Raw genomic sequence first — 27,838 nt, 5'->3', positions numbered from 1 at the left:
CTATGCGAATGCGCAGGCTAGTCTGGATCCATGCTGGTCGCAAACGCACTATGATGGTTTTCTCATGGCGCGGCTCATATCAAAATGCAGAAAAGTTCGAATCAGGAGAAAACTGAATTTTCGAAAAAAGTAATATCATTGAAATATAAGACAGAATGTAATTCTTTACAATTTGAAACCTGTGATAGCTGCACCACGGAAATGTTGGCAGCTTGATTTCTTATTGCCACTTTTCGGTGGTTGAACTAGGGTTAATAGCCGTGTTCTAACAATACATTAGTTGAACTTCCATGAGTCCCGGGTACAGGGAGGAGCGAAAAAGCTTAGATATGGTGAAATCACAGTATGAAGGATTTAGCAGGGAAAATATTTAAAGTAATTGACACTTTATCATGGTGTTGAAATATATGCAGGATATTGCTTCTCCTAAAAAATTGTTCACATCCAATATCTCAATCTCAGACATTCAAAATAAACTGTCTGCATCAAAACGTCGTCGCTTCAAAATATGCATCCTGTTTGTTGTTGTTGTGAACTGACAATACACAGTATGACCTCGGTTCTATACATAATTGGAAAGGGGAGCCCTCTTATTGTTGTTAACATAATGTTTTGAAATTTCTCCGATATGTTCGTACCACATTTTTTTGTAAACACGTTTATGAAAATGGTTGTCAGATTTGTGTTGAGAAACACGCACTCGTTCTTCAGCGGTTGTGAAAATCTCAGTACAAATCTAATAATATATAATCATGTATTTTGCCAGGTAAAATTATAGCAAAAATACCTTGAAACCTCAACAGTGTGCGCTACATTAACCCAATGTTAATCAGAAAATCTACAAAAATCCTGGAAAGACATTTATAATTTGCAGGGTGCAGTGTGATAAGGCTGGATAGGTATCTCAGACATCATTCTGTTTTAAGTGAGCATAATAAATGATTTTATCTTAACTTATTTAATAGTCCACCGCTCAGCTCAATAGGGAGAGTGCGAAGAACAGGCAAGTACTGGTACAGAATCAAAGAAACTCTTGTTAGGTTAACTGCCCGCCGTTACATAATTAAAACACTGTTGAAAAACTAAAATAAACAGTTTATTGAACCACATACTGCGTATCTTCCTCTTTATTGCTATATATACCCTTTCTTTTCCTTTACCATTTCAGTACAAAATATTTATGTTTAAGGTTTTGAAACTTCATTTTAAAATCCCTGTCTGTACGTAGTCACTATAGCTTCAGATACTATACAATGTACGGTGGCCTCTGTGGCTGAGTGGTTGACTTCCTCGAACTATGAAGCTAGAAAGTCGCCAAAAACTACCTAAATTGTTTCGGTACGATGTTAAACCCAACAAAGTAGACAAATAAACAAACAAAAAAACTGTCTAACGTACAGTGACTTGAAACCGGCTTCATATATTGCATCACTCCTGTGTTGACAGAAGCTGATATATTTTTTGCACTGGATATATCACAATTCTGCATGGACTAATCATTTGAGCCACGCCGTGAGAAAACCAACATAGTATGGAATAATGGACCGGATAGAGTAAAGAGATCAATTATAACAAAAGATGTCGATTCCGGTGGTTTAAAGATGATAAAGATTAACACATTTATACATAGTTTGAAGTTGAGCTGGTTAAGAAGACTTTCATTGAATAATTGTGATACTTGGAAAGATTTAATAAATTTTCCTTTCAAGAACATTTTCACTTTAGGTGCAAGTTATGCCAAGTTAATGGCTGGGAGAATACAAATCGATTTTGGAGAGACGTTCTTGAAAGTTGGTACTGTCTTTGTGAATCTATTGATATTACAGACCTGCAACAAATTTTATATTCTCCTCTTTGGAATAATCACAACTTCAGATTCAAAACATATATGAATAACAATTGGTACAAGAATAAGATTATCAATGTTATAGATCTTCTAAATGAAAATGGAAATTTTTATACGATAGATGACTTAAAACGTATATATTCAGTAAATGGTACATTTTTAGACCTACATAGAATTATGAATAATATACCAAACGAGTGGAAAGAAAAGATAAGAAATAATAAAACAGCTGTCCACAAATACAACGTAGATATTAACCCATACTTAAGATTACTTGTTAAAGATAAAAAGGGCAGTAGCTCTTTTTATAATACCATTACAAGAATTAAGGAAATATACATACCAAATAAATGGAACCAAACATTAGGACATATCTCAGAATTAGAATTTAAATTATTTTGCAAAAATATAGAAACAATCAAGGAAGTCAAACTAAAAAATTTTCAATTTAAGATAAATCAAAACATTCTAGTAACTAAATCATTTTTGTATAAAATAAATAAAGTCGACAGCAATTTATGTTCATATTGTCGTCAACAACAAGAGACAATAGAACATTTAACGTTTGAATGTGCACTTGTTAATAAGTTTTTATTTGACTTAAGTACTTGGGCAAAAGAAAGATTTAATATTGACATTAATTTACAGAATTTTTTTTTCATTTTTTCGTATGATACCTGTACCAATCGAGCTGGAAATTATCTTGCTTTACTTCTAAAGTATTATGTTTATAAAACAAAGTTTAAAGAAAACTGTTGTAGGTACCTCTCTATACCAATGTTCAAAGTTTATTTTAAAGATAAACTTATAAGTTTGAAATACATTTCAGCCATAAATAATAAAATATCTGAATTCGAAAAGAATTGGTCTCGAGTTATCGAAACGATAGATAACTAAGCAAAAATTAACAACAGAATTTAAGAAATAAAGCAATATAAAATATTTCCTAACCTGCCAAAATATCATCTTTAATAATACCAAAATATTGAAAAATAAAAACTTGTTAATTCCGATCTTTTATTAATGGAGCTAACTATAACTGTCTACTAAGAGTTATTAAGGGATTTTTCATTTTATTAAATCAGTTTCCCCCATTTTTCATTTTTTTCTTCCTCTTTTCTTTTTTTTCTTCTTAAACAACTTGAGCATATTTCTGTTAAATATGTGCTCTTTTTTTCCTGTCTATATTTTTTTTTCTCATACACATTTCATCATATTTTCGTAAAATATTACCCCAATTTGTAAATTGCCTGATAACAAATGTCAATGATAATATACGACTTAAGATAGTATATGAAGTAGTTATAAAAATATGTATACATAATAGATTACTAAGATTACATGTTGAACAATATGTCTTGATATTTACATTATTAATTCATGTAATTGTACGTTTGCATCATGTGTTTATATGTATCTATATATGTATGTTTGCATCATGTGTTTATATGTATCTATATATGTATACAATTTGAAATAGTCTGGTCTGGATCCATGCTGTTCGCTGTCGCTGATGGTTTCTCTAATTGCAATAGACTTTGAAAGCGAACAGCATGGGTCCTGACCAGACTGCGCGGATGCGCAGGCTGGTCTTGATCCATGCTGGTCGCAAACGCAGTATGTTGGTTTTCACATGGCGTGGCTCATATATATATTTTTTTGCACTTGATGTAATACAATTCTGCATGAACTAATCAATTATTTTCAAACTGAAGTGGGAGGAGAAATTATTGATCAAGGTAGCATCGTGATTTCCCAAGGATCTGAACATGACAGTATGTATTCATTCCATTGAAATTACATCCATTCATTCTATAGATCGAGATGAATAATTCGGAATTATTGGTCTCAGCAACAAGTTATTTCTTTGGTGTTTAGGAAACATATTGATGTACGGTATATATTGTACCGTGGTTCTTCCACACCATTGGTTAGGAGGAGTACTAATCACTGGCTGCAAACTGAAGTTCATCGACTGTTAAAAACGTATATTTGGCTGTTGTTCATTATTAGTTGGGATAATTAAACTGCTAAAAGATTTGAGATTAGTTCCTTTATTACAATAACACTAATGAACTCAGAAAAATAATAAAAAAAACCCCAATTAAACTACAACTTTTAAGTTACAAGTTGCATAGATAAAGACCATTTTACAACAGTTTTGCAGGTAAAGCCTAGGACTTTCTGGCACCGTTCCATCTTTTAAACACTGATAATAATAAAATGTCTGTAAGCTGATATCGAGCAATCGAGTACTAGGCTGTTTTTGCCTGCTGGAATTGTACAAGCAAGATGAAACATCTGTGCACACAGTCTTGGTTATACAGAAGGCACTACGGGATTATGCAAAAGCAGCAGACCTGTTGTTGAACTTACAAGTTACTTTACAGATTAGTTTTAGTTGCAAGTAATGTAGATTTGAAGCGGGCATACATGACTAAGTATTTTATTAGAAGCTTTATTTAATTGGATACAGAATTGCCTGAACCGTCCCAGAATGCTCTCAGATTACTTGCATACTATAAATTTGCATAAAGGAGAAGCGACGGAATATCGCATGGAGAATAGGCTAATGAAACATATAGTGATATCATTGTAGAATAGATCATGGGTTGATTAAAACTGGCAAGATATGAGAAATCAATGCTTATAAAACGTATTAGCATTTACTTTTACAGTACTTAGAAGTGTATCAGTTGGTATTGTGAATATTCTTTGCTTTTTATTCTGTTTCTTCGCAGATAACCAAACTTTAGGAAGTTAAACTTAAAGTACAAAGAGTGGGCAAAGACAACGAACATCTGTTTAAACATATCATACCAATCCTAGTCACGCGATTCACAGGGTTTAGCCTTTTCTTAATTACTTATTTAAACACATTATCAATATGATATGACGGTTTTCAACACTCCTATTGAAGTCAGCAGCTTGCAAGAGCCAAAGATTTCCGAAAAGAATGCGTAAACAATGAAAATTTCACACCAGTCTTTATAATGTATCAAAGTGTAAAATATAAAACGTTGAAAATATCCTTGTAGCTAAAGCCTCTTGAAGTAGAAAGCTGCAGCTAGAAGTGCCACAGTGCTGACGAGAGATAAATGTAAGCTGTTAGAATGGTTGCATTTATCTGTGGTGCAGGAACATCTGTTTGCTTCATGTCCTTCGTATGTATAGTCTTCACAACTATCGCCTAAGCTGATCGGCGAACACGTACGTACAGCTTCTGTTTATAAAAAAAACAACAACAATGTTTAATAGCTAATTTGACACAGAGCATGCTTTCTTTCTGTGACACTCAAATTACGCAAGTACTCAAAATATTTACATTCATAACTAAGGACACTTGAGTATTTCGAATTTTCACGATAAAAGTACTAGTACAAATGTACATGGTAATGTGTCGGAAACATCTATCACAGTGACTACAACTTCGATGTTAATCTATGAAGTGATTTGCGATAGACTGTGCGTCGCTTTCTGTTCTTGAATTTGCATAAATTCTTTCTTACTGATTAGTCTTTTCGTCTTTAATTTAAAACCGACGCCTCAATCGATTCATGTCTGTAGACCTGGGTCCAGTTGTTCGAAACTTTAACCGGCTGTTAAACTAACCGCCTGTTAAATTTTGATTAAAAATATTTGTCTTGGTAGGAAAAACTTGCATGATGTTTTGCTTTTACTGCAAATACTTTTTAGTGTTCATTATCCTCAACTCATACATTTGTTTTTCTGAGTCTTCTAAAATGCCGAAATATAACTTTAAAATTTAACCAACCGTTTGCTTAACCGCCTGTTAAAGTCCGAACATCTGGGCCCTGGTTACATGGTTTTGATGCTGATGGATTTCCATTTTTATAAATCATCCTCTCGTAACATTTGTCATGATTATGATATTTGATAATATACGTGAATGTTTCCATTAATGATGTCTTACAAAATCTTATGGATTTGTAATGGCAAGACATTTCTTGTTAGTTTTAAATAGATCAGGGTCCAGTTGTTCAAAACTTTAACAGTTGATTAAGCTAACAGTCGATTAACTTTTAAAGTAATATTTCAACATTTTAGAAAACTTAGAAAAACAAATGTATGACTAAAGGATTATGAACACTAAAACGTCTTTACAGTAAAGTTAAAACATACTACTGTTTCCCACCAAGACTAGTATTTTGAATCAAACTTTAACAGGCGATTAGTTTAACAGTCTGTTTAAAGTTTCAAACAACTGGGCCCAGGCTGATGTGTTTATCATTGTAAGGGCTACTTACGCGATAGGACAGAATCATGTAACCTTTGCCAATAACGATGAGAGTAAACAATAACCAGACATTGGCATGCCGGGGCAATTTATTGATCGTGTAAATATACGCAGTTTTAGTGTAGGTAATGCTGGAGAAGCGATATTGCTATTTAATGCTATCGATATTGCTATTTAATGCTATAATATTGGCCATGACGTGTTTATATTATGTTGTTATAGTCTTGCCAATAATCTAATACTGGAGATGCGTTATTGCCATGATACTATTACATTACTTACTGTCGCCATAGCTGATTTTCAGACAGGATCCAGTACATGACATTGCATTATTTTTGTTTCCATCTTCATCAAATGGGTCATTGCATGCCACACAGTTGTAACACTGTAGAGACTGTACGTGTTTTACTGAAACAAAAAATATATCAAAAATTTATCGGAGAGAAAAGTATCTGAATTTTCCATCATTTTCAAATATATAATGTAGATCTAAGCACGATGTGTGATTGCTTCCTCAGATTACAAGGACACATTTAAAAGATCAGTATCAGTGCACGCGTATCTGAATTTTGTATCATTTTCAGACATATAATGTAAGCAAGATGTGTGACTATTTCCACAGATCAAACACATCCAAACGATCAGTATCAGTGCACTAGTATTTGAATTTTGTATAATTTTCAGATATATAATGTAAGCAAGATGTGTGACTGTTTCCACAGATTACAAGGACACATCCAAAAGATCAGTATCAGTGATGATACTCTGAACAATGTCGAGTATGATATACAAAAATATATTGAGCATGTTTGGCAAAACACGGTTTGATGACGTCATTACATTTAACAAGCTCATATTTTATGACGTCATCATCAGCATTTGCATAAACGAAACCTGTCTTATTGTTTTTCACTTATCGATTATGCTTAGTTATTGTGCATTAGAATCTCAATTTTAATTAAATGTAACTTGTAACTTGTCTGTAGTGCGGTATACTGAATGCATGTACACGAGGGGTGATAAAAAATACATGGAATGTGCTCTTATAGTTTTGTTTCTTTCTTTTTTTTCTGAAGATATAAAATACGATAGATAAGAACATATTAAATGTGAATATTTCGGTTATAGAGGTACATGTCAGAACATGGATATTATTCTTTTACTGTTTATATGGCAACGTCTACTACTGAACGGCTCAACGCCATTATAATGCTGTCATTATCACGGTACTAGGTTTTTGGTTTCACTGTTTCTCGCCATTAAAGTGATATTGTACACATTCCTATGAACAATTTAAAACTGTGATATTATATCCTTGCGATATTGATAAAGTGGAACACCGAAATGTAATGTACCTATAGAAACAAATGTATCATGAAGCACTGAACAGCATGTCTGCAACGGAAGAGATAACACACTTGTAAACCTGATTTATTACTAACAATTTTATTTGTCATTGTCCCTTAAATAGCATAGCAGTCGGTCTGCTTCAAAACACAAAAATCATCGCATGTGTATTGTGTAGGCCTATGTTCTTCACTGATTTTCATTCGGTTTAATGATAAACTGAAACTGATATTGAAAACTGAAAACTGAATAATTTGATTAAACGCCTATTTCTATACAAGTTAAAGCATAGCAAAAGTTCCTTCTAGGGCACATCTATATATATATAAAATGATCATCTTGTAAAATTTTGGTTGCAATGTCTGTTTTATACTGCCAAAAAATGTCAGGTAAGTATTTACGCAAGTTATTTAACATAAATTGTTAAATCCAACAACAAATTAAATATCGTATCACTTTCAGTAGAGTAAATACGGCACTAAAACATTGACCCGGTCAATCCATTACGATTCGATGCGTGAATTTGTTGCGCATAATTTGATGGTCGCAATGGGGTTTGTTTTCACATATTAACCATGCATTTGAAAGTAACGATAATATTTAGTTTTTTTACATTTAAATTTGCTGATATATGTCTATCTGGTCGACTGAATGTACATATGTTGTTCTTCAAGAATGGAGGAAATAAAAGAATCAATCAATCATCCTCGGGTTTAGTAATCCATGGAACGCGTTCAATCAGAGAGTCGCCTCAATTAGGAAAGAATAGTTTAACGTCAGAGGTTATTTCTAAGGTCACGGAGTTTAATTGGCCAGCTTGTAATTACAACAGCTTTCGATATCAGTAGCTCAGTCAAGTGTGACTTACCGAATTAAGATATTCCTTCTCAAGAGAAGGAACAATAATACCATATTCAATGGCGTTGTACATAATAATAATAATAATAATAATAATAATAATAATAATAATAATAATAAAATATAATGATAATAATGATAAATATAATAACTTTATTTCTTTATTTAAACCGCACCCTGTCCCTGAGGCCATTTTACCCATAGTGCCGAATACAAGTGCTTAAAGCCTTACATGATACGCCCAGACGGGCTGCATACAGAGGTCCCCCCACCCCTAGTTAATGGTGCCATCACTTATTATTTTTAAAAAAGAAATACTAATCACTAATCTACCCATAGAGCATATACCAGTAAGTACATTTATATATATAATCATTTAATCATTTAACAAACCTTATCAGATGTGAAAAAATGAGAGTACTTTCACAGGTATTTATTAAAAGAACCCTCTCATACATGCATAAATATACGCAGTTGTGTAAGGTTAACTAAGCTGGTATTTATATACCAATTTATTTTTGTCATAGTAGGTTACAGCATATAGCATAAAGTATATGAAATATTCTATAAGTAGGTGATTACATACTGAGTTATTTGAACAAGTTTGTATTATCTAAAACTTACATAAAGCCCTGATCCTTGCCAGATTTCTTTAAAGAAATTGTCTGTCCTTCAGTTCGAACAGTACTTTGGAGAGATAAAAGGTGTTTACCAAAAAAAAAAAAAAATACTGACAACAGCGCAGATCTTGATCAGACTGCACTGCTGTGCAGGCTTATCAAGATCTACACTGGTCTCAATGGCGGAAACCAGTTGTGTTAATTAAACAAAACAATATATATACCATCTTATATACCAATATTGGTATAAGATAAATAAATATAGAGAATGGTTTATTAGGACAAGATATTAACATCCACAATTAAAGATAATGTAGGGCTGTCATCGATAGAAACGATATCGATGTATCAACGATATTTTTTGGTCGATCGATTATCGATTCCCATTTTTAAAAATCGATATTTTACACAGAGAAAAAAAAACTATCCAGATAAACACTCAGACCCTCTAAAACAACTTTTCTGCCTGCAAAAATGCGCCCTTAGTAACGGAAGTTGTCAATAAAGGTCATGTCTAAACTTGTACCGTAGCATTCTTTTCCAACTACTCGGCACTACCTGTATGGGGAAATACATAAATACAAATAAAACACATGAAAAGCAGGCAATTAAACTAAAAATAACATTAACAAGAAGGTATATAGCATGTACATGAACAAATAGGTTGTTACTCTAACTTAATAATCGATATATCGATGTATCGTCGATATCTGTCTTCCGATATATCGGTATCGTCGATATGACCCAATCAATGACAGCCCTAAGATAATGTATTGATTGGGTCATAATTCTTTGTCCAAAAAAACAACAACAAAAAAAAAGAAAAAACAAAAAAAAAAAAAAGACATTAACAACATGTAGATTGTGTTTTATGGTTAAAGTCATCATGATACGAAAGATACGACTAAAATCAAGACCAACTTGAACATTATGAAAAAATAATACTCCCACTTTTACAAAAACTTCAATCTATTTCTGTACAAACTTTGTAATTCTATTTATTGTATTATATGCAGTACTTTTTCCGCTGGTGACGAATCTGTATCGAGCTCGTTTCACAGCCAACTGTCTCGCAAAATTGACCTTGTGCTATACAAATAGACATATTTACTGGAAAAAGCAACAGCGCGGCACTGTCCTATAGCACTTTATATCGCAATTCTGACTACTGTTTCCTTATCGATTACTAGTATTCTAACAGGACGAACATTTCTCACTATATTGGAAAACATGCAATGAAACATGCCATCGCCCCAAATACCACTACCAAAGATATTCGACAAAGCCAAATATCTTGCTCTATGATGGATCTGTCAGTTTTTTTGTTGTTGATTGGTTTATAAGTATAAATGCTTTATTAATATATATTTGTTAATTAAATGATTGCTTAGAAAATAGCATTAATATACTTCCGCTATGCAAGGTAAAATGCAAATACTTTTATAAAGCAACATCACTGCAATGCTGAAATTTGTCATATTGTCTTTATGTGTGTATACATGTAGTATATAATTTGTGTAAATAACGCGCGCAGGTTCTTTAGAGATAAAAAGATGCGTATTTTCATATTACATATCTGCAAATATTTTCTCCCGAAACAGTCCTATAGTTTATTTCGTACCAGCATGTAAATAGGACAATTGGACTTACATAAACATTGGTCTATCAGTATTAAACAAGTTAAAGCATACCAAAAGTTCCTTCTAGGGCACATCTATATAAATATAAAATGACCATCTTGTAACATTTTGGTTGCAATGTCTGTTTTATACTGCTAAAAAATATCAGGTAAGTATTTACGCTAGTTATTTAACATAAATTGTTAAATCCAACAACAAATTAAATCTGTTACCTCTTTCAGTAGAGTAAATACGGCAATAAGACATTGACCTGGTCAATCTATTATGATTCGATGTGTGAATTCCTTGCACATGATTAGAGGGTCGCAATGGGGTTTGTTTTCACATATTAACCATGCATTTGAAGGTAACGATAATATTTGGTTGTTTACATTTAAATTTTCTGATATATGTCTATCTGGTGAATGTACATATGTTATGTTCAGGAGGAAATAAAAGAATCAATTAATCATCCTCGGGTTTAGTATTGTGTAATCCATGAAGTCGCCTCAATTGAGAAAGAATAGTTTAACGTCAGAGGTTATTTCTAAGGTCACGGAGTTTAATTGGCCAGCTTGTAATTACAACAGCTTTCGACATCAGTAGCTCAGTCACGTGTGACTTATTGAATTAAGATATTCCTTCTCAAGAGAAGGAATAATGAGAATTATTTGTGAATTACTCCCTCTTTATGCACATATAATTGAAATAATACGCACAAGGCCAAGCTAATTTCAATGATAGAATTCTTAAAAGAGATTCCTTAAGGCAACAACAACAACAGCAAATAAAAAAAACAACAAAAGCACAGAAAACATATCACCGATTCGACAAGTCTTAGCACAAAGGTCCGGGGCTCGAACTGAGGCGAAGAGAGTAGAAATGTCTGAGACACCTTTTTAGTGCTGAGTACTGAGTTTTCCCATGAACGTCAATGTTATATCACTGGTTCGGCAAGTTTTGCTTACAGTTTAGATTAATAGGGTGGCATACCGTATTTGGAGATAGCTTTCAGTATTTTACAGCTGGTACAACAGGCTTTGCTTTCACGTTTTGGTATTTTCTTGGCATTTACAAGGTTACGAAGTCCTAAATATGTGAGGGATAGAAAACTTATCGTTTAACACGATTGCCGTTACATTATGACGTTAGCGTAGACACATATGCAGAAAGGCCATTAAGCTTTGTATCAATACGAACTAGTGCTTTCATTGCAAAATTACAGCTCCGATCAAGCAATGACATTCCCCCGAAGTGATGAATTATGTATATTCCATCTCCCATTTACTATAAATTACAAGATAGGTTTGGTAAAGTATTGCATAAGTGAATTTAGATATATTGGTTACTGTTCTGTCTTTATTGTACGTTGTTGTACATTCTTTGTGTGTGGACTAGAATATTGCGACTCATTTTATGTTTTAAGTAAACATATTGCGAAAGATACAATTTAAAAACAAACGTTTAACAAGAGGGTCATGATGACCCTGGATCGGTCACCAGAGTAATATGAGCTACATGTTTCAAATGTCAAACTGATGATTTTTAGAAATGTTTTGGAAGATTTTCCGATGTACAATCAAGTAACCCCTGGGGCGGGGCCAATTTTACCCCGGGGGTCATGATTTGAACAAAGTTTGTAGAAGTCTACTAGGCAATATTATATATGAAATATCTAAGATCTAGGCTTTCTGGTTTATTTTTAGCAAATTTATGAAGATTTCCCCATGTACAATCAAGCAACCCCTGGGGCTGGGTCAATTTGACCTTGGGGGGAAGGGGGGGGGCAAGATTTGAACAAATTTCGTAGAGGTCCATTAGGCAATGCTACATGTCAAATATCTAAGCTCTATGCCTTCTGGTTTATTTTTAGAACATTTTGAAGATTTTTCTATGTACAATCAAGTAACCCCATGGGGCGGGGTCAATTTGACCCCGGGGTCATAATTTGAATAAATTTTGTAGAAGTCTACTAGGCAATGCTACCAGTCAAATATCTAAGATCTAGGCCTTCTGGTTTATTTTTAGAAAAATTTTGAAGATTTTCCTTTGTAAATTGAAGTGACCCCTGGGGCGGGGTCAATTTTGATCCCGGGGTTCATGATTTGAACAAATTTTGTAGAGGTCCACTAGACATTGCTACATGTGAAATATCTAAGCTCTAGGCCTTCTGGTTTATTTTTAGAAATTTTTTGAAGATTTTCCTATGTAAAATCAAGTGACCCCTGGGGCGGGGTCAATTTTGACCCCGGGGATCCTGATTTGAACAAATTTTGTAGAGGTCCACTAGGCAATGAGGAGATGTCGTTTATAATAAAAGTTTACGGACGGACGACGGACAACGGACGATTAACGCCGGACGCCGGACGAAGAACGATCAGAATAGCTCACCCTGAGCCTTTGGCTCTGAAAATAATCACACTTTTATCCCACTTGATTTTGCCACTTGCATTATTTGATTAAATACGGTACTCACACTGTCGACAACCCTGACCTAGAATGTTAATATAGCTTATGTTTTATCAGTCATCATGTTCAAAAATAATCTTGTTCCACCACCTATAGATAACAAAGGATAAAATGACACGAGCTATATTTCAATTAACGGAAATACATGTATGTTATAACAAACTATTTGAAATTCCACCATTGTCATAATTTTGTACCGTATCATCACTAAACATGCATTTGTATGTAGTGTAAGTTTTGACTTCCCCAAGAGTTTTTAGTGAAAATGCCACCTTTACGTGCTTTGTAAATTATTGTCAACGACAAGACATTGACCGCTGTCTCTGGCAAGAAACACGTTTAGATCTGTTGCTTTATCTATCATATTGACAAGAAACACGTTTATAGATACTGCTTACGTTATGATAAAAAACATTACAGGGATAACGCATGTTTTTCGCGTTATAACATCTGAAGAATCCCCAGGGAATGTTTGGTGTCCGAACCCTGTAGGGCAAGGGTACAAAAATTTCCCGGGGGATTCTGCAGATCTTATACGAAATGAACATAGTTGAACGCTATTTTAGAAAAGAAAATACTAACAAACGAATACTAGTAAATGATCCCTAAGCGACATTAAATTTCCATGAGACGGACGAGAATGTCTGCGTTGTTTTTTCACGCTGACGTCATTTCCTTTTGAATTTCCGTTATTGGGCCGTAATGCACGGAACGCACATACATAAAAAGGTGAATCTCTCTGTTAACACAGGTTTCCTATCCTGTTAAAATACCCATGAAAAGTACTGCAGTTTTATGTTAGAAAGCTGATTAGAAATTCGCTAACCATCTTTCCCTTGAAATTGCCGATCTTTACAAACATTGAGAGCATTTGTATTACAACTGCTGTCGACTTTTATTCATATCCAGAATATACACTTTTTTGTCAAAAATATTTTGTTGAAGCGTTATTACATCACAACACTGTTAAAATATGTTTTCTTTTTCGTTTTAGGGGAGTCACCGAAAGTATAACAGACAGACTGCAATATAAGAAACCTCATGTGACATCAACATATCAACGTTAGCGTCGACGTCACATATGAAAGCGTTTTGCAACGTAAAACAATTATTTAAAAAAAAAATGAACGTCCTAGACAATTCACTGATCATTTAACTGTGTAACGACGTTTACTGATATTCGATATTCCTTAATGACGATCGAAATTCTATGTATCCGAATAAACTTCAACTAAATACTACTTCTGCAGGAAGCTCTATATGTGCATATGTGTCAATGCTCATGCATCCAGTATTACAAAAATTGCTGTTTCGGTTTTTTGTTTTGTTTTTGTTTTTGTTTTTACAAGTTGAATAGCATTTATAAAAGGAAATTCATTTAATGCAGCCTCTTTCCGATATTCAACATATTTTAACGTTACATTTTGGATATTAATTAAGGTGTAAAAAAGGGAAGCTACTTATGCTTAAAAGTAATTATACAGATATCATTGAAGGGTCACGATAAAAATATTTTAGTTTACTTGAATAAATTGTTTACACAGAAACATATGTCTCAACCGAAAATATTCTGTGACTTTTAAAGTTCATGTTACAATTCTTACAGGGAGATAAACGAAAAACCTTGCCGGTGAATCAAACATTTGGTATATTAACTTGACCAAGACGTATTGGAAAAAGAGAAATTGAGAATCTACGCAACAGTTATAGATCTTGCCTCAAAATTGTCTGGATAAAAAAATATCAATAGCAGACTTGCTTGAAAGTAATATTTTACCTCAAAACAGTGTCATGCTTAATGTTTACAGTGTAATATGTTAATGATTGAAATCTATAAGTATAGCTACATTTTATAACTTTTCTGGATGTTAGCTCAACCAACATACATTTCAGAACATTCCATGCTAATGTAATGTGTTTTGATTTTTGAACACACAAAACAGTAAACATTTGCAGTTGGACCGATTGATATGTAATCTAACATTATAAATATTGTCGCCATATGTGCAAAACCATAAGTTTGAAACCGTTAAAAAGATATAATTTACATACCGTATGTAAACCCAAAAATAACTACCAAGAAAACTCCAACACTTTTCGAGAAATTCATATCTGCACACTGCAGAGTAAAACAGACACTAACACAATATCGATTTTATGAGAATATTCCTGGCTTGGGATATACCATTCTGGAGAAATGGGAAAACACTATTATATCTGCATTCTATAGAGCATTGCTCCACTTTGCACACAGAATGATTCTCATTATGAGGCGATTCATGAAATTGATAAGGGGTCGACCATTTGATTTGGGGGGGGGGGGGGGGGGGGGGGGGGCGGGGTTCTGGGATTATATTTGGTACTTGGAGCTAAGAATTTGTTTTGAATTTTATGGAAATCAGATTTTTTTGTCACAATTTGAAAGCCAGAATGTATTTTTAAGAGTAAACCAAGATATTTTTTTTTTCAATCTGACAGATGCGAGGTGAAGCAGGTCAACATATCACTTAATATGGATTTTTGCTTTTCTCTCAGATTTCTTAAGAGAAAATATTTGCTTTTGTCTCCAGAACATTGTGCCAAAGCATTGCATTGATGTATTTGTATATAACTCTAAGGGACATTAATTGTACTTTGGGACCACATGTAATACAATCCATTCGTTTACAATTTTTAGGCAGTAAAACATTTCATTACTGTTAAAGCAGAAGTATTTTTAGTTGCGTCTTTTAATTTTGAACAATTAATTACACAACCTATTCAGCATACGGAACATTCGTACACTGTTGTAGACTTAATTATTGCTAAAGTAGTAACAGTGTCTTCTGTTGACGAGATTGACCCGGAGGTTTAGCAGCCACGCTGTCGGGAAAATTGACCTTGGCACTTTTTGCTATATTTACTGGAAAAGCAACAGTGCATGGTAATTTGCTAATATAATAGCACTATGTGTCATAATTCTGACTAACTGGAGTATCGATTACTAACTAGTATTATAGCAGGGCGATTTTCTGTCATTGCATTGGAAAACAGGCAATGAAACAAACCTTCTTCACTAGCAAGCCAAAGAGCAATAGACAATAGTTATAACTGCCAAATATATTATATTACATATTAATCAGACCTAGAGTACTTAACCATGCATTAATTTAATTTAATTTATTTATTTTATTTCAGTCTCATCCATTTACATAAATTGTAAAAACATATAAACATTAAAAAATCATACAATGTAAGTGGCCACTCTCTAAGAGTTACAGGAGACTATAGATAATTACTCATATGAGATTATTACACATATATTATACAAATACAACAATTAGTATGTTGTATAAGGTCATAAGAGGCGCTTCCTGTCAACTGACTAAGTACGGATGAGTGGACAAATGAGAGGGTGGACAGGAATGAGTGAGTGAGAGTGGGTGGGTGAGTGAGTGAGTGAAACAGCAGATTGATGGGTGCATGAGTGGATGAATGAATGCTGCATGTGTGTCTACAACAATCACTTGTTAAGCATTACGTTCAAGCACATGCAGTATGCTACTAGTCATATTGATTAGTCATCCTACAATAAGAATAAAAGACAAGTTTCATTAACGCCTGATATTCGTGCAGTCTGGAAATCATTAAGAAAAGCGTTAGTCACGCAGTAAAGGGCTGATATAAAACGGAAGAAATGAATGCATTCTTTATTCCATACTTCTAACTTAAGTTATACGTTTTATTCAAACTTAAGCTACCTTTTAAACTTTGCTTTAGACTGTGATGTACATTCAAAGGAATGCCCCAATTTAACACCATTATACTAATCTGTTTCAGCGGAGACAATGGCATTTTCCATGAATTTAAGACCAGTATAATTAGATACTAAATGTCATGTTTTATCTGCGTGAATTGCAAATATGGAAGATGAAAGTACGTGGCATTTATATTACTGGAGAACATCAGAGAAACATTCACGTTTGAGAGCATTATATGTTATTTGAGAAGTTTTTTTCCCATCAAGTATATAGATACGTGGCTTCACTGAATTACGCTAGTAAGATATACATGTAATAAAAATAATTAATATGTTAAATGTTTTAATCCTTTATTATGTCTAGCAACAACTTATTTAGAAACTTAATGTTTGTTTATGCTATAGGTATAGTTACAAAACTGGCACACTCACTATGAACTAGTGCTTTTATTACCCTATCAGCAAAATTACTGCTCCGAGCAAGCATTATATTTTCCCGAAATATTGAATTATTAATGTTTCATTTCCATTTAGCAGTACAATAAGATTTATGATAAAATGACAAGTATTTTGATAATTTTGCATTAAACTACTTTTTCATGGACTGCCCATGTATAACGGAAGAAAATCGTGTGCAATAAAGCATATCAGTGCTATTAATACAGAATGTTATTTTGAAATGTTAATAACATGAAATTTTGAAATGTATGTTGTAATACGAGAGATAGAATGTCGTTTATTATAATAACAACTTTCAGTGTTGGTGATTTTTAGGCCTTGGTAATATTTAAAACATATTCCCCGTTTCCAATGTTTAAAAAATGCACCGGAATCGTGAAGTCATCACATATTAAAACGGTACATTTAGTCGTCATGTAATGTTTTTATGCAAGAATAGCGACAATACATGTTTGTGTTTAAGAAATGATATATCTCATTTAGTGATTTGTCGCTGAATAAATCATTGTTTTGAGTTCAGATGCGAAGGAATTATATAATAAGCATCTGAACGACAAACAATGATTTTATTCAAGAGCAAATCAATAAATAAGGTATATTATTTCGATTCTAACACGTTACCAAGGACTTTAAAGTACATCCTTGACGGCCTCCATTAAATATTTGCCCGTTTTTAATTGGTTTCTTTTCCAGCGAGCCGCTATGCCGTTTGACGCTATGACGTAATAATAGTGACGTCAGAACGGTGAATTGTTGTATAATAATTCACTGTTTTCAGCCTTCTTTGATTAGTAGGAAAATGCATCGGATCGTGTTAGGATGTGTATTAACGTCTGCATAAGCCCCTGGGATTCCCGCGAGCTTCTACAGACGTCAATACTGAAAATAAACGCGTATTATCCCTACATTGGTTATTGTTCTGTCTTTACTTTGCGTTGTTGTACGTACTTTGTGAACTAGAATATTGTGTTTCATTTTGTGTCTAAAGTATACATGTAGCTTCATATAAAATTATTATAATAATAAGAAAACGTTTGAAAAGGACAAAAATGACTCTGTTTAGTATTTGCATGAACAGTTCTAATGTACGTATTTAAGTAAATACGGTACTCAGCTGACAACCCTGACCTAGAATGTTATTCAGCCAGGTTTTATCAGTCCTCCTGCACAAAAACAATTTCCTGTTCAGAGAAAACTATGTAGGTTCTGCTAAGAAACAAAATTATCAGAAAAAATGGCATTTTATCATCGTATTATTGCTAAACATGCATTTTTATGCATTATACTATTACAAGTATGAGTAGAGGTTTAAGGTAGTTCTGCACGTTTGATAAACCGGAAGTGATGGCGTAACGTCATTTATCCGGAAAACGTAGAATAATGCCTGGATTCGGCGTACGGAAACGAAAATCAGTTTATAAGTTAAGGGCAACCCGTGAGTAAATATATCAAAATGGCACTGTTACTATCTTTCTAAAGTTAAAATATGATATTAAAACATCTTACACGTTAAATAATTCAAAATAATGTCTTAAAATTAGCTTGAAATAGGCGGTTCACTTTAATCATAGCCAGATATCTCAAAAATAAGCACACGGACCTATACATTTTATTTCACCATATTATAGGCCATATGTTTATTCACGACTGTGAGAAGTTTCATTAAAATCTACATTGTTGAAAAATTTCTATTCGCAAAAATGTTATGAAAATTGCGTTTTTCCCATAGACTCCCATTATGAAAAATTGCGTGAGGTCGAAATTTTTCAAATCAGTCTAGCAAAAAATTAAGCACACAACCCTATCTTTTTTATTTGCTGAATTTCCTTAGTATATTTTGAAGTTTTGAAAAATCAGGGTTTAATCAAATTCTACATTGTAGAAAAAATTTCGATCCTAACGTGCAGATCTACCTTAAGTGAAAAAAAGCTAACCTTATGTGCTTCGGTATAACCTTAAATTAATATTACGTTTATGTCTAGTTTTTTAAAAAATATATTTGCCGAAGTTTCTGACAAGAAACACGTTTATATTTAATGCTTTCTCTATTATACTGGCCGACGTTTCTGACAAGAAACACGTTTATATTTACTGTTTTATTTATTATACTGGCTGCCGTTTCTGATACGAAACACGTTTATATTTACTGTTTTATCTATTATACTGGCCGACGTTTCTGACAAGAAACACGTTTATTATACTGGCCGACGTTTTTGACAAGGAACACGTTTATATTTACTGTTTTGTCTATTATACTGGCCGCCGTTTCTGAAAAGAAGAACATTTCTTGCACACCGGACTGGCTTTTCCGGTGATTTTACCCATGCCGGCAAAACCCATCTGGCACCCCATGCAAGATGACTCTCGTGCTGTTTAGTGGTTCATGCACTGATAATATATTGTTTATGTAAAATACGAAAAAAGCAGGTACCTTGATAGTTTCTCTCCGTTCCTTATAGCATATTTCTCGATTCAAAATACGTTAGTTTATCGTAAAAAAATAACGTTACGCTACAAACGATAAAACTAATGTGGAACTTTGTTATTGTGCGTAGCGCAAAACATCATGACGTCACTTCTGCATACATACGTTAATTTCCCGCGCTTTGTCACGGTTCATTCTCTACTATAAGAAAGAGTGCTAAAAAGAAAGTATTTATACCTTTTGTAAAATACGGTATGCAAGAAAAATAATCTGCCAGAATGAAATGCTAACATGTATACGATATGCAAGAAAAATATCAGTCATGAGTTAATGAATCGGATACCGCTCAATGCGCAGGTGCCCTCGGGACGGATATTTCTATCCGATTCGTAAGCATATGACAGATATTATTATTATATTTACCGTTTTATCTATTATACTGGCCGACGTTTCCGACAAGAAACACGTTTATATCTAATACTTTATCTATTATACTGGCCGATGTTTCTGACAAGAAACACATTTATATCTATTTTTTTTATCTATTATACTGGCCGACGTTTCTGACAAGAAACACGTTTATATCTACTGTTTTATCTATTTGCTTTTAAACTAACTCACTCCTCCATACAACACAGAAAATGTAAACTGTAAGGAATCATCTGAGACACCATGTTAAAATAAGAAATTCACAATTACTTTGAATAGAAAGTTAGTCAAGTAGACCTACACTCAATCAAAGTAAAAACGCTTATTCTAACATGATCCGTCTCATTTTCCTATTAAACAAAGAAAGCTTTAAACAGTGAGTTACTGTACAACAATTCACTGTTCTGACGTCACAATTATTACATCATAGCGTCAAACGGCATAGCGGCGCGCTGGAAAAGAAACCGATTGAAAACGGGCCAATATTTAATGAATGCCGTCTAGGATGTACTTTAAAGTGCTTGGTAACGTGTAAGAATCGAAAAAATATATCTTATTTAGTGATTTGCACTTGAATAAAATAATTGTTTGTCGTTCAGATGCGTATTATTAAATCACTCGGGCTGCGCCCTCGTGATATAAGTCCTTCGCATCTGAACTCCAAACAATGATTTATTCAGCGACAAATCACTAAATGAGATATATTATTTCTTACATATATTTATGGCATGTTTTTCTTTATTGCAGTTGTACATACGTACTTCGAACTACAACTCGTTTAAATGGGTCAACCTTTTTGTTGTACTAATAAATAGACTGGCCCGGTTTATAGGCTGGTCAGGGCTAGGATATGTATTGTATTTTGCCATCTAAATATTTCTATAAAATGCTCCGTCCCCTTCCGTTTGGAGCCGTCCATGTTTACAAAAACGTGTGTTTATTTTATGGACTGTATTGTCCGTAAGAGTATTGACCTGGCTCCGTATTCACAAAACATATTCAGCCTCAGCTGAGTTTGATAATGAAACTTTATTTGCTATTTATATCTAAATAGCACGTTTAAAACTAAATTTGAAATTAATGACGATTTCCAAGTGACTATTAAGTATTGATGATCAGTCTCAGTTGGAATTTAAAACTGCAGTTTGAGTGAAATTGATATCAAAATTTCGAACTCAAACTCAGCTGAGAACGAAAAATGTTTTGTGAACACGGGGCCTGGCACACATTAATCTTCGCCAATATTTTCGGGCGTTTTCGTTATTTTACGCGATAGCTGTGTGTTGAAAATATTTTGATTTATCAAAATAATCAATTTAGATAACCAACGGCACAGTGGTGTAGTGGTAAGTTCTCCGAATTGGAAACACATTACCATGGGTTCGAACTCTTTTTTAACCATTTTTAAAAATATAATTCCTTGTGTTTGTATTTGTATCTATGATTATATTATTTTATAGAACATTTCATTCTGTGTCGCTAACAACAGTTCTTTGAATTGTCCGTTGAATGAATGAATGCTTGTCCGGTCCTGAAGATTTTAAACGGCATTTTGTAGAACGGTTTTATGTACATAGAAGAATGTTAATCGATAGAATCTAGTACAGTATTTCGTTGATAAATCATGATAAGTGTCTGTTATTTTTTACAGATAAAATAAAAAACAAACAATTTGGTCGGACTGAGGACTCGAACACACAACACTGAGATTTGTGGCAAAACGCTTTGTCAGCGCAGCTATATCTGCACATGATACATGATGGTATATAATTGACTTTTCAATAGTTATATCGTTGTTTAGGTTCGGACACCGACAATTAATTTACGGAAACATACGGAATATTCATGAGTGCCAGGTCAATACTTACGGGCAATACATTTATCATTATTTATCAAATCGGAATTAATATCGTGTTTTCTTTTGCATTTCTCAAAACACGCCTTATATCACATGTGCACGTGATTCGTGTTGTAATTCGTGTAATTGCAGAATACATAGCATTTATTAATATAATTCAACCGTTAATGAATGTAAAAGTTGATTGCAACGTCGTAAACAATCATTTCTTTGAAACTGCTCATCTTTTAAAAAATTGAGCGCAATCGTACTACAATCGCTGTCGATTTTTATTCATATCCAGGCTAGAATTGTTTGTAAAAGTTCTTTGTAGAAGCGTTGATTATGAAAAAAAAAACAACAAGAAAACAACAACAACAAAAAATAATAATAGAAAAAACGTTAAAAGTTATGTTGTTTCGTTTCTGGGGAGTCACCGAAAGTATACCGGGCAGACTGCGATATAAGAAACCCCATGTGACATCAACACCTCAACGTTAGAATCACATATGAAAGCGTTCTGCAACGCAAAAAAAAAACCCCCAACTCAAGACGTTTTCTCATAGACAATTCATTGTAGGGGTAACGCTCGGGAATAGTTGGTACCCGAGCCCTACCAACCAATCCCTCGGGATTCTGCAGAAAAGAAAATGCGCTAACGCTGTTTTAGCATAAATCGCGTAACAACCAAGTAATAAGTACATTGTCCCTCAACGTCATTCCATGAATTGCGCGATAAAGATTACGTTGTTTTTTTTACGTTGACATCATTTTCTTTTGAATTATCCGTTTTGGCGCCGTAATACGTTTATGCTTTGCCACGGAACGAGCATATATAACAAGGTGTTATAACAGCACGTGAGCGCGAGAATCTCTCTGTTAACACACGTTTTCTCTCCTGTTAAAACACCCCTCCCCCCAAATGACAGTAACAACAGTTTTATGCTAGAATAATCTTTTAACGGCGAAACGACGTTTACTGATATCCGGTGTTCCTTACGGACGATCGAATTTCTGATTATCCGAATAAGATTAATCCGAGGCGGTAGTTACACGGATTACAGCGCGAGCTCTGTGTGCATATGCGACATTGTCATGCATACTATCACAAAAATGGATGCTGCGGCTTTATTTTTCTAAAGTATATTACAGCAAGACCAAGATCAATAACATTGATAAAAGGAAATTCATTTGTTACAAACATCCTTACTTTTTCTTCTTTCGGATATTGAATGTATTTTATTGCGATACAAATGTTACTGGGCTCATCGTGTACAACTATAAGTTTTGGAATTTGATTACGGACATATGAGGAAGAAAGAGAAACCTATTTGATAAAGTATATATGAATAGTTAACAGAGAACAATGACCCAGGTAAAGATATTCTAGTTTACGAATACAAGTTCTTTATTCAGAAATACGTTCTGTATTCAGAAATACATGTCTCCACCAGAAACTATTTTGTTCCTATTTTAAGTGCTCATATTAAATAGAGGATATTACAGGAGTGTCTTTTCATATTGAATTTATTAAACGAGTTGAATAAAATAATAAAATGCGAGGCTCTGTCGAGCATTTTATCAATTTCATTTAATTCGTTTAATAAATTCAATGTGGAAAGTCACAAATGTCATATTCTTTTTATCACATGTTAGCCTTTTTTGTCGAAACATAAAAATTCGACTTTCTTTTACTATATAAACAAGACAATTTGACCGATGTCGCCTATACAATGTACTATAAATGACGTCGACGTCAAAGCTTTATTCTAACATGGCGCGATTTGATTTCCAGTTAAACAAAGAAGAAAATCAAACTCTAAATATTCTGCGATAAACACTATATGACGCGCGGACCGGTAAGAGAGCATTATGACGTCAATTATGACGTCAAATTGCCGTATGACGTCCGATACATTACTCCTCGCGTAAAGTCGAGTATAATATTTATTAGAATAGGCCTTCTTGTGATTTATCGTCTATTTTACCACGGTTCATCGTTCGGATGCTTCAGTATTTAACCACTCGGGCTAACGCTCTCGTGGTTCAATTCTTACGCATCTGAACTCTGAACCGTGGTAAATTAGACGATAAACAACGCGAAGGCCTAGATTATTTGTTAATTACACTAGCGTATTATCATTTTTATTTATTTTACACTCCCGCGGCGTCAAACACGATAAAGGTGCATACAAGTCAAATGGTTTATCGCGGCCAAAAATTTGTACAAACCTGACAGAAGTTGCGAAATTGTCATTTGTGCAGGAAAGAAGCGTTTACCATAATGTCCAGTACTGGACAGGTATAGTGACATGCACGGACACAGCCAATTTTCTCAGAGGGGATCCGATCCCCTGCCCCCCCCCCCCCCGCCAACCACCCCCCCCTGGAAATTTTGAAATTTAGCACTTCATTTTTTTGCATTCTGGGGCAGTTTTATGGACTAACCTGTTAAATTTGGGAAAAATGATAAAATCAAGCTTTCTTGAAGGTAAAATTCTTAGTTTCTTTTAGATAAATAATATGAATTATGTCGGGGTCGTATATAGCAGCAGCCGCATATACTTTACATGCAGTCCTAATGTTGCCTTTTTCGAAAAACATTTTCTTTCCTTCTTGTCTTCTTTCCTTTTTTAAAGATTTTCCAGAGGGGGTCCGGACCCCCGGTACCCTCACCCCTCTGGATCCGCGCATGGTGACATATCACGCTTTCTGTTTATGCAGGTAAACTTGTTTCTGGTTAAATTTCAACAGAGCACAATTGTCTGAACAGTGTACAAACTCATTACTGTTTTTTCAGACAAGGGTGGAAAAAAAGTGGTAGAAAATGAAAGCAGTAACATTTTTATTAAAAAAAATAAACAATGAGACAAACATTTCCAACATCTTTGTACGGTTCAAAAATCCCATGTTAAACATACGATAAAGCCCGAAACGCGTGAAAACGTTCCAAATGTAAATCGGGTGAAGTAAGCGCTCTATGTATGCGTCTAGATTGTTTAAACTGGGCGAGTCTACTTACTTATGACTTGAGAATGAAAAAAAACGTGTTTTTTTAAATGTTGCTCTTATACAAGGGTGGCGGTTGAACTACTAAAATAACAAAAACAGTTAATTCACAACAAATCGTACGGTATGTTTTATAATCAGTAGAAGCTAGTCGTATTTACGCTTATGAGACCTGTTTCACCCACAAGTAAAGAATTCACAGGTCCATCATGAAATATTTTCCCCAGCACGTATATACTTGTCCTATTCAAAATGATCGCGGCCTCATCAATTACAACTGTTACAGGGTTATTATCAGCGTGTACATTAATCAAAAGCTTGACCAATATACGTGCTGGAATAGATAACACTGATTCATACAATCTGAGTTCAGGAGTTCACAGTCAGTGATGCCATTTGGCAAGTACAAGTCAGTAATCCAAGCGTATAGGCATACAGACACTAAATAGCCTGAGCACCTTTGAAAAAATGGTAGTCGCATAATGGCGGATTCAAATAGTTCTCAGTTTTTTTTTGCTGTAAGAAGGATTTTTCCTTGAAATCATTGCTATATATTGGTTGAAATCATATTGCATGCCACAGTCAGTGATGCATTTATGAAGTTGCAAGTGTATCCAAGCGTATATACAAGCTATGCTTACGTAGGTAGCATCAGCGAAATTTATGACGGACAGTGGGAGGAACGGCTTCACGGAATTTATACCTTGTTCGGTTTGATCTAGTTCTCTTCAGCGTGGGTTGCAAAAACACAAAGACAATTTTGATTTTACCCACCACCTACCCCATCTCCACACTAGTTCAAATTCAGTTAGAGAGGTATTCCAAGTTTCCATTCGGCCAGCCATTTTTAAGAAACCACCACATTTTATTTACTTTTATAATTTTATTTTACTTGGCAAAAAATTTCAGAAGCCTGTTTGTCATACAATAAACATGTTATATGTGTTTTCTATGTAAAAATAAACAAAGTCATTTTATGACCATTAAACCACAATTTATGTTTGTTGATTTCTCCCATAACTGGTCATAAATATACCTTATTCACGAAACAAATAAAAAAGACATGAATGCGAGGTTATTTACATTTTCACAAAGTTGTTTAGTAGCAGCATGTTGTAAGGGAAATTGAAAATCAACGCAACACTTTCAGATCTTGTCTCAGACCTGTCAGATCTCAAACTATTTACAGGGGCTAGGAAGTGATTCTTTACCTCGAAATAAAGTGGCTGGTTTTATGTTTGCAGGATAAAATCTTAATGATTAAAAGCTTAACAAGGATGAGCTAGACATAGCTATATTTTACAATTTATCTAACTGTAATATCAACTGATACAGGATAACATATTCAGCTTTGAGACCATTCCCTGCAATTTACCTACTTTTCTTTGAATAGAAAATGTTAAACATATAGTTCGTTACTTTTCTGTAACGATAAATTGAGATATTATATATAAATATTTGTCATTTCATGCAATGTGTTTTGATTTTTTAACCCCCCCCCCCCCCCCCCCCCCCCCCCCCCCCCCCTCCCCCTAAAAAAACAGTTAACACTTGCATTTACATTTGTCCAAATTGATATGCAGTCTGATTCGTAAGACAGTTATATATGTTCCAAACAGCAATTAAACTTAACAGTTAAAGGAAACAAATAACTTTACATACCGTATGTAAACCCAAAAATAACTACCAAGAAAACTCCAACACTTTTCGAGAAATTCATATCTGCACGCTCCGAAGTAAAATAGGCACTAACACAGTTGGTAATCAAGAATACTTCCATCGATTTTATGGAAATATTCCAGGCTTGGGATATACCATTATTTTGTGGAGAAATGGGAAATAAACTCCACGGAGAATTTCCAAAATTTATAGACAATCTAGCCTTGCTTTGCCCATAGAATGTTGTCTTTTTACAGACACTTTATGTAATTGATAATGGCATGGTCCCTGCACAGACAGGTTATCAATAATAGATTTGTTGCAGGTCCATTATCAGAGTATCCTTGTATTACATATAGAAACTCAACAAAAACAAAAACACGTACTTTGAGATAAACAGACGAGAATGTTTACATACAGCAATCGACAGCATTTGAAATAACATGTATTGCACATAGATATTAATGTAATTAAATGAATAGGTATGTCACCTTCTCTAGATCTAGCATACGCTTTTGGTTGTTAAGAGTTTATGCAGTATATAGGCATACTTTTGCTAAAAGCTTTTCTGCAAAAATATTTTTTCATGATTATACAGACAAAGAATATCAAGACGTCCGTAGTTTTACAATATCTATAATAAATGAAATAGTAATATGATGTGGTAAATAATGTATTTTTCACCATAATCAAAATATACACAAAAATAAATCATAGTATTCAATCTGGATTATCTTTGGAAGTAGAACTTAATATAAATAAATATTAAAAAGCACATGTTGCCGTTCTGTGAGCTGTAAAATAGCTGTATTTTTTGTTCAAAGTTACAGTCATGATTATTTCAAAATTACACTATAAAACATTGCTTTAAAGCGGCATGCCTCTCCAGATCGTTCGACAACAAAAAACAAATATTTTTTTAGATATCTTGAAATAAATGCTATATTTTTAAGAAGGCTTTAAAACTTAATTAATGACAAACTTTATGTTACGAAACATATGAGAATTTGCTGTTTTTACTACTTTTTACGATGGAAATCGAAAATCGTTTGTCACGCTTTTACTTCAGACAAACTGTCTCGATTATAAATATCTAGAACAGCTATAGCGCTATTGGTTACGACGACGGAAAACGTCTTTATTGCCGCGGCGGTCCGGGGTTCGATTCCCGACGCGGTCATCATTTTTTCTTGATTTGGAATTTTCAAAATATTTAAGAAACAAAAATTCATATTCTAATGTTCATACTATGACCAAAACTTCA

The 27,838-nt window shown here is 33.8% G+C and overlaps 1 protein-coding gene across 2 annotated transcripts; it reads right to left on the bottom strand.

Annotated features, from left to right (window-relative positions):
* Window positions 1-3,950: 3,950 nt before the first annotated feature.
* Window positions 3,951-26,735, bottom strand: LOC123554170 (uncharacterized). Of its 2 annotated transcripts, none has more exons than XM_045344118.2 (3): window positions 26,578-26,735; window positions 6,387-6,512; window positions 3,951-5,069 (listed from the first exon to the last, which is right to left on the bottom strand). In XM_045344118.2, exons 1-3 carry the CDS (start codon window positions 26,693-26,695, stop codon window positions 4,885-4,887), a joined length of 429 nt encoding a protein of 142 aa, XP_045200053.1. In that variant the 5' UTR covers window positions 26,696-26,735; the 3' UTR covers window positions 3,951-4,884. The 2 variants fall into 2 exon arrangements, with proteins under 2 accessions (XP_045200053.1, XP_045200054.1); XM_045344119.2 differs by lacking the exon at window positions 26,578-26,735 and adding an exon at window positions 15,070-15,229.
* Between the last annotated feature and the right edge of the window lie 1,103 nt (window positions 26,736-27,838).

Source organism: Mercenaria mercenaria, chromosome 7, assembly GCF_021730395.1.
Source record: "Mercenaria mercenaria strain notata chromosome 7, MADL_Memer_1, whole genome shotgun sequence".
NCBI lineage: Eukaryota > Metazoa > Mollusca > Bivalvia > Venerida > Veneridae > Mercenaria > Mercenaria mercenaria.
Note: the sequence above shows the minus strand (reverse complement) of the source record. Positions and strands in the feature narration are given on the sequence as shown.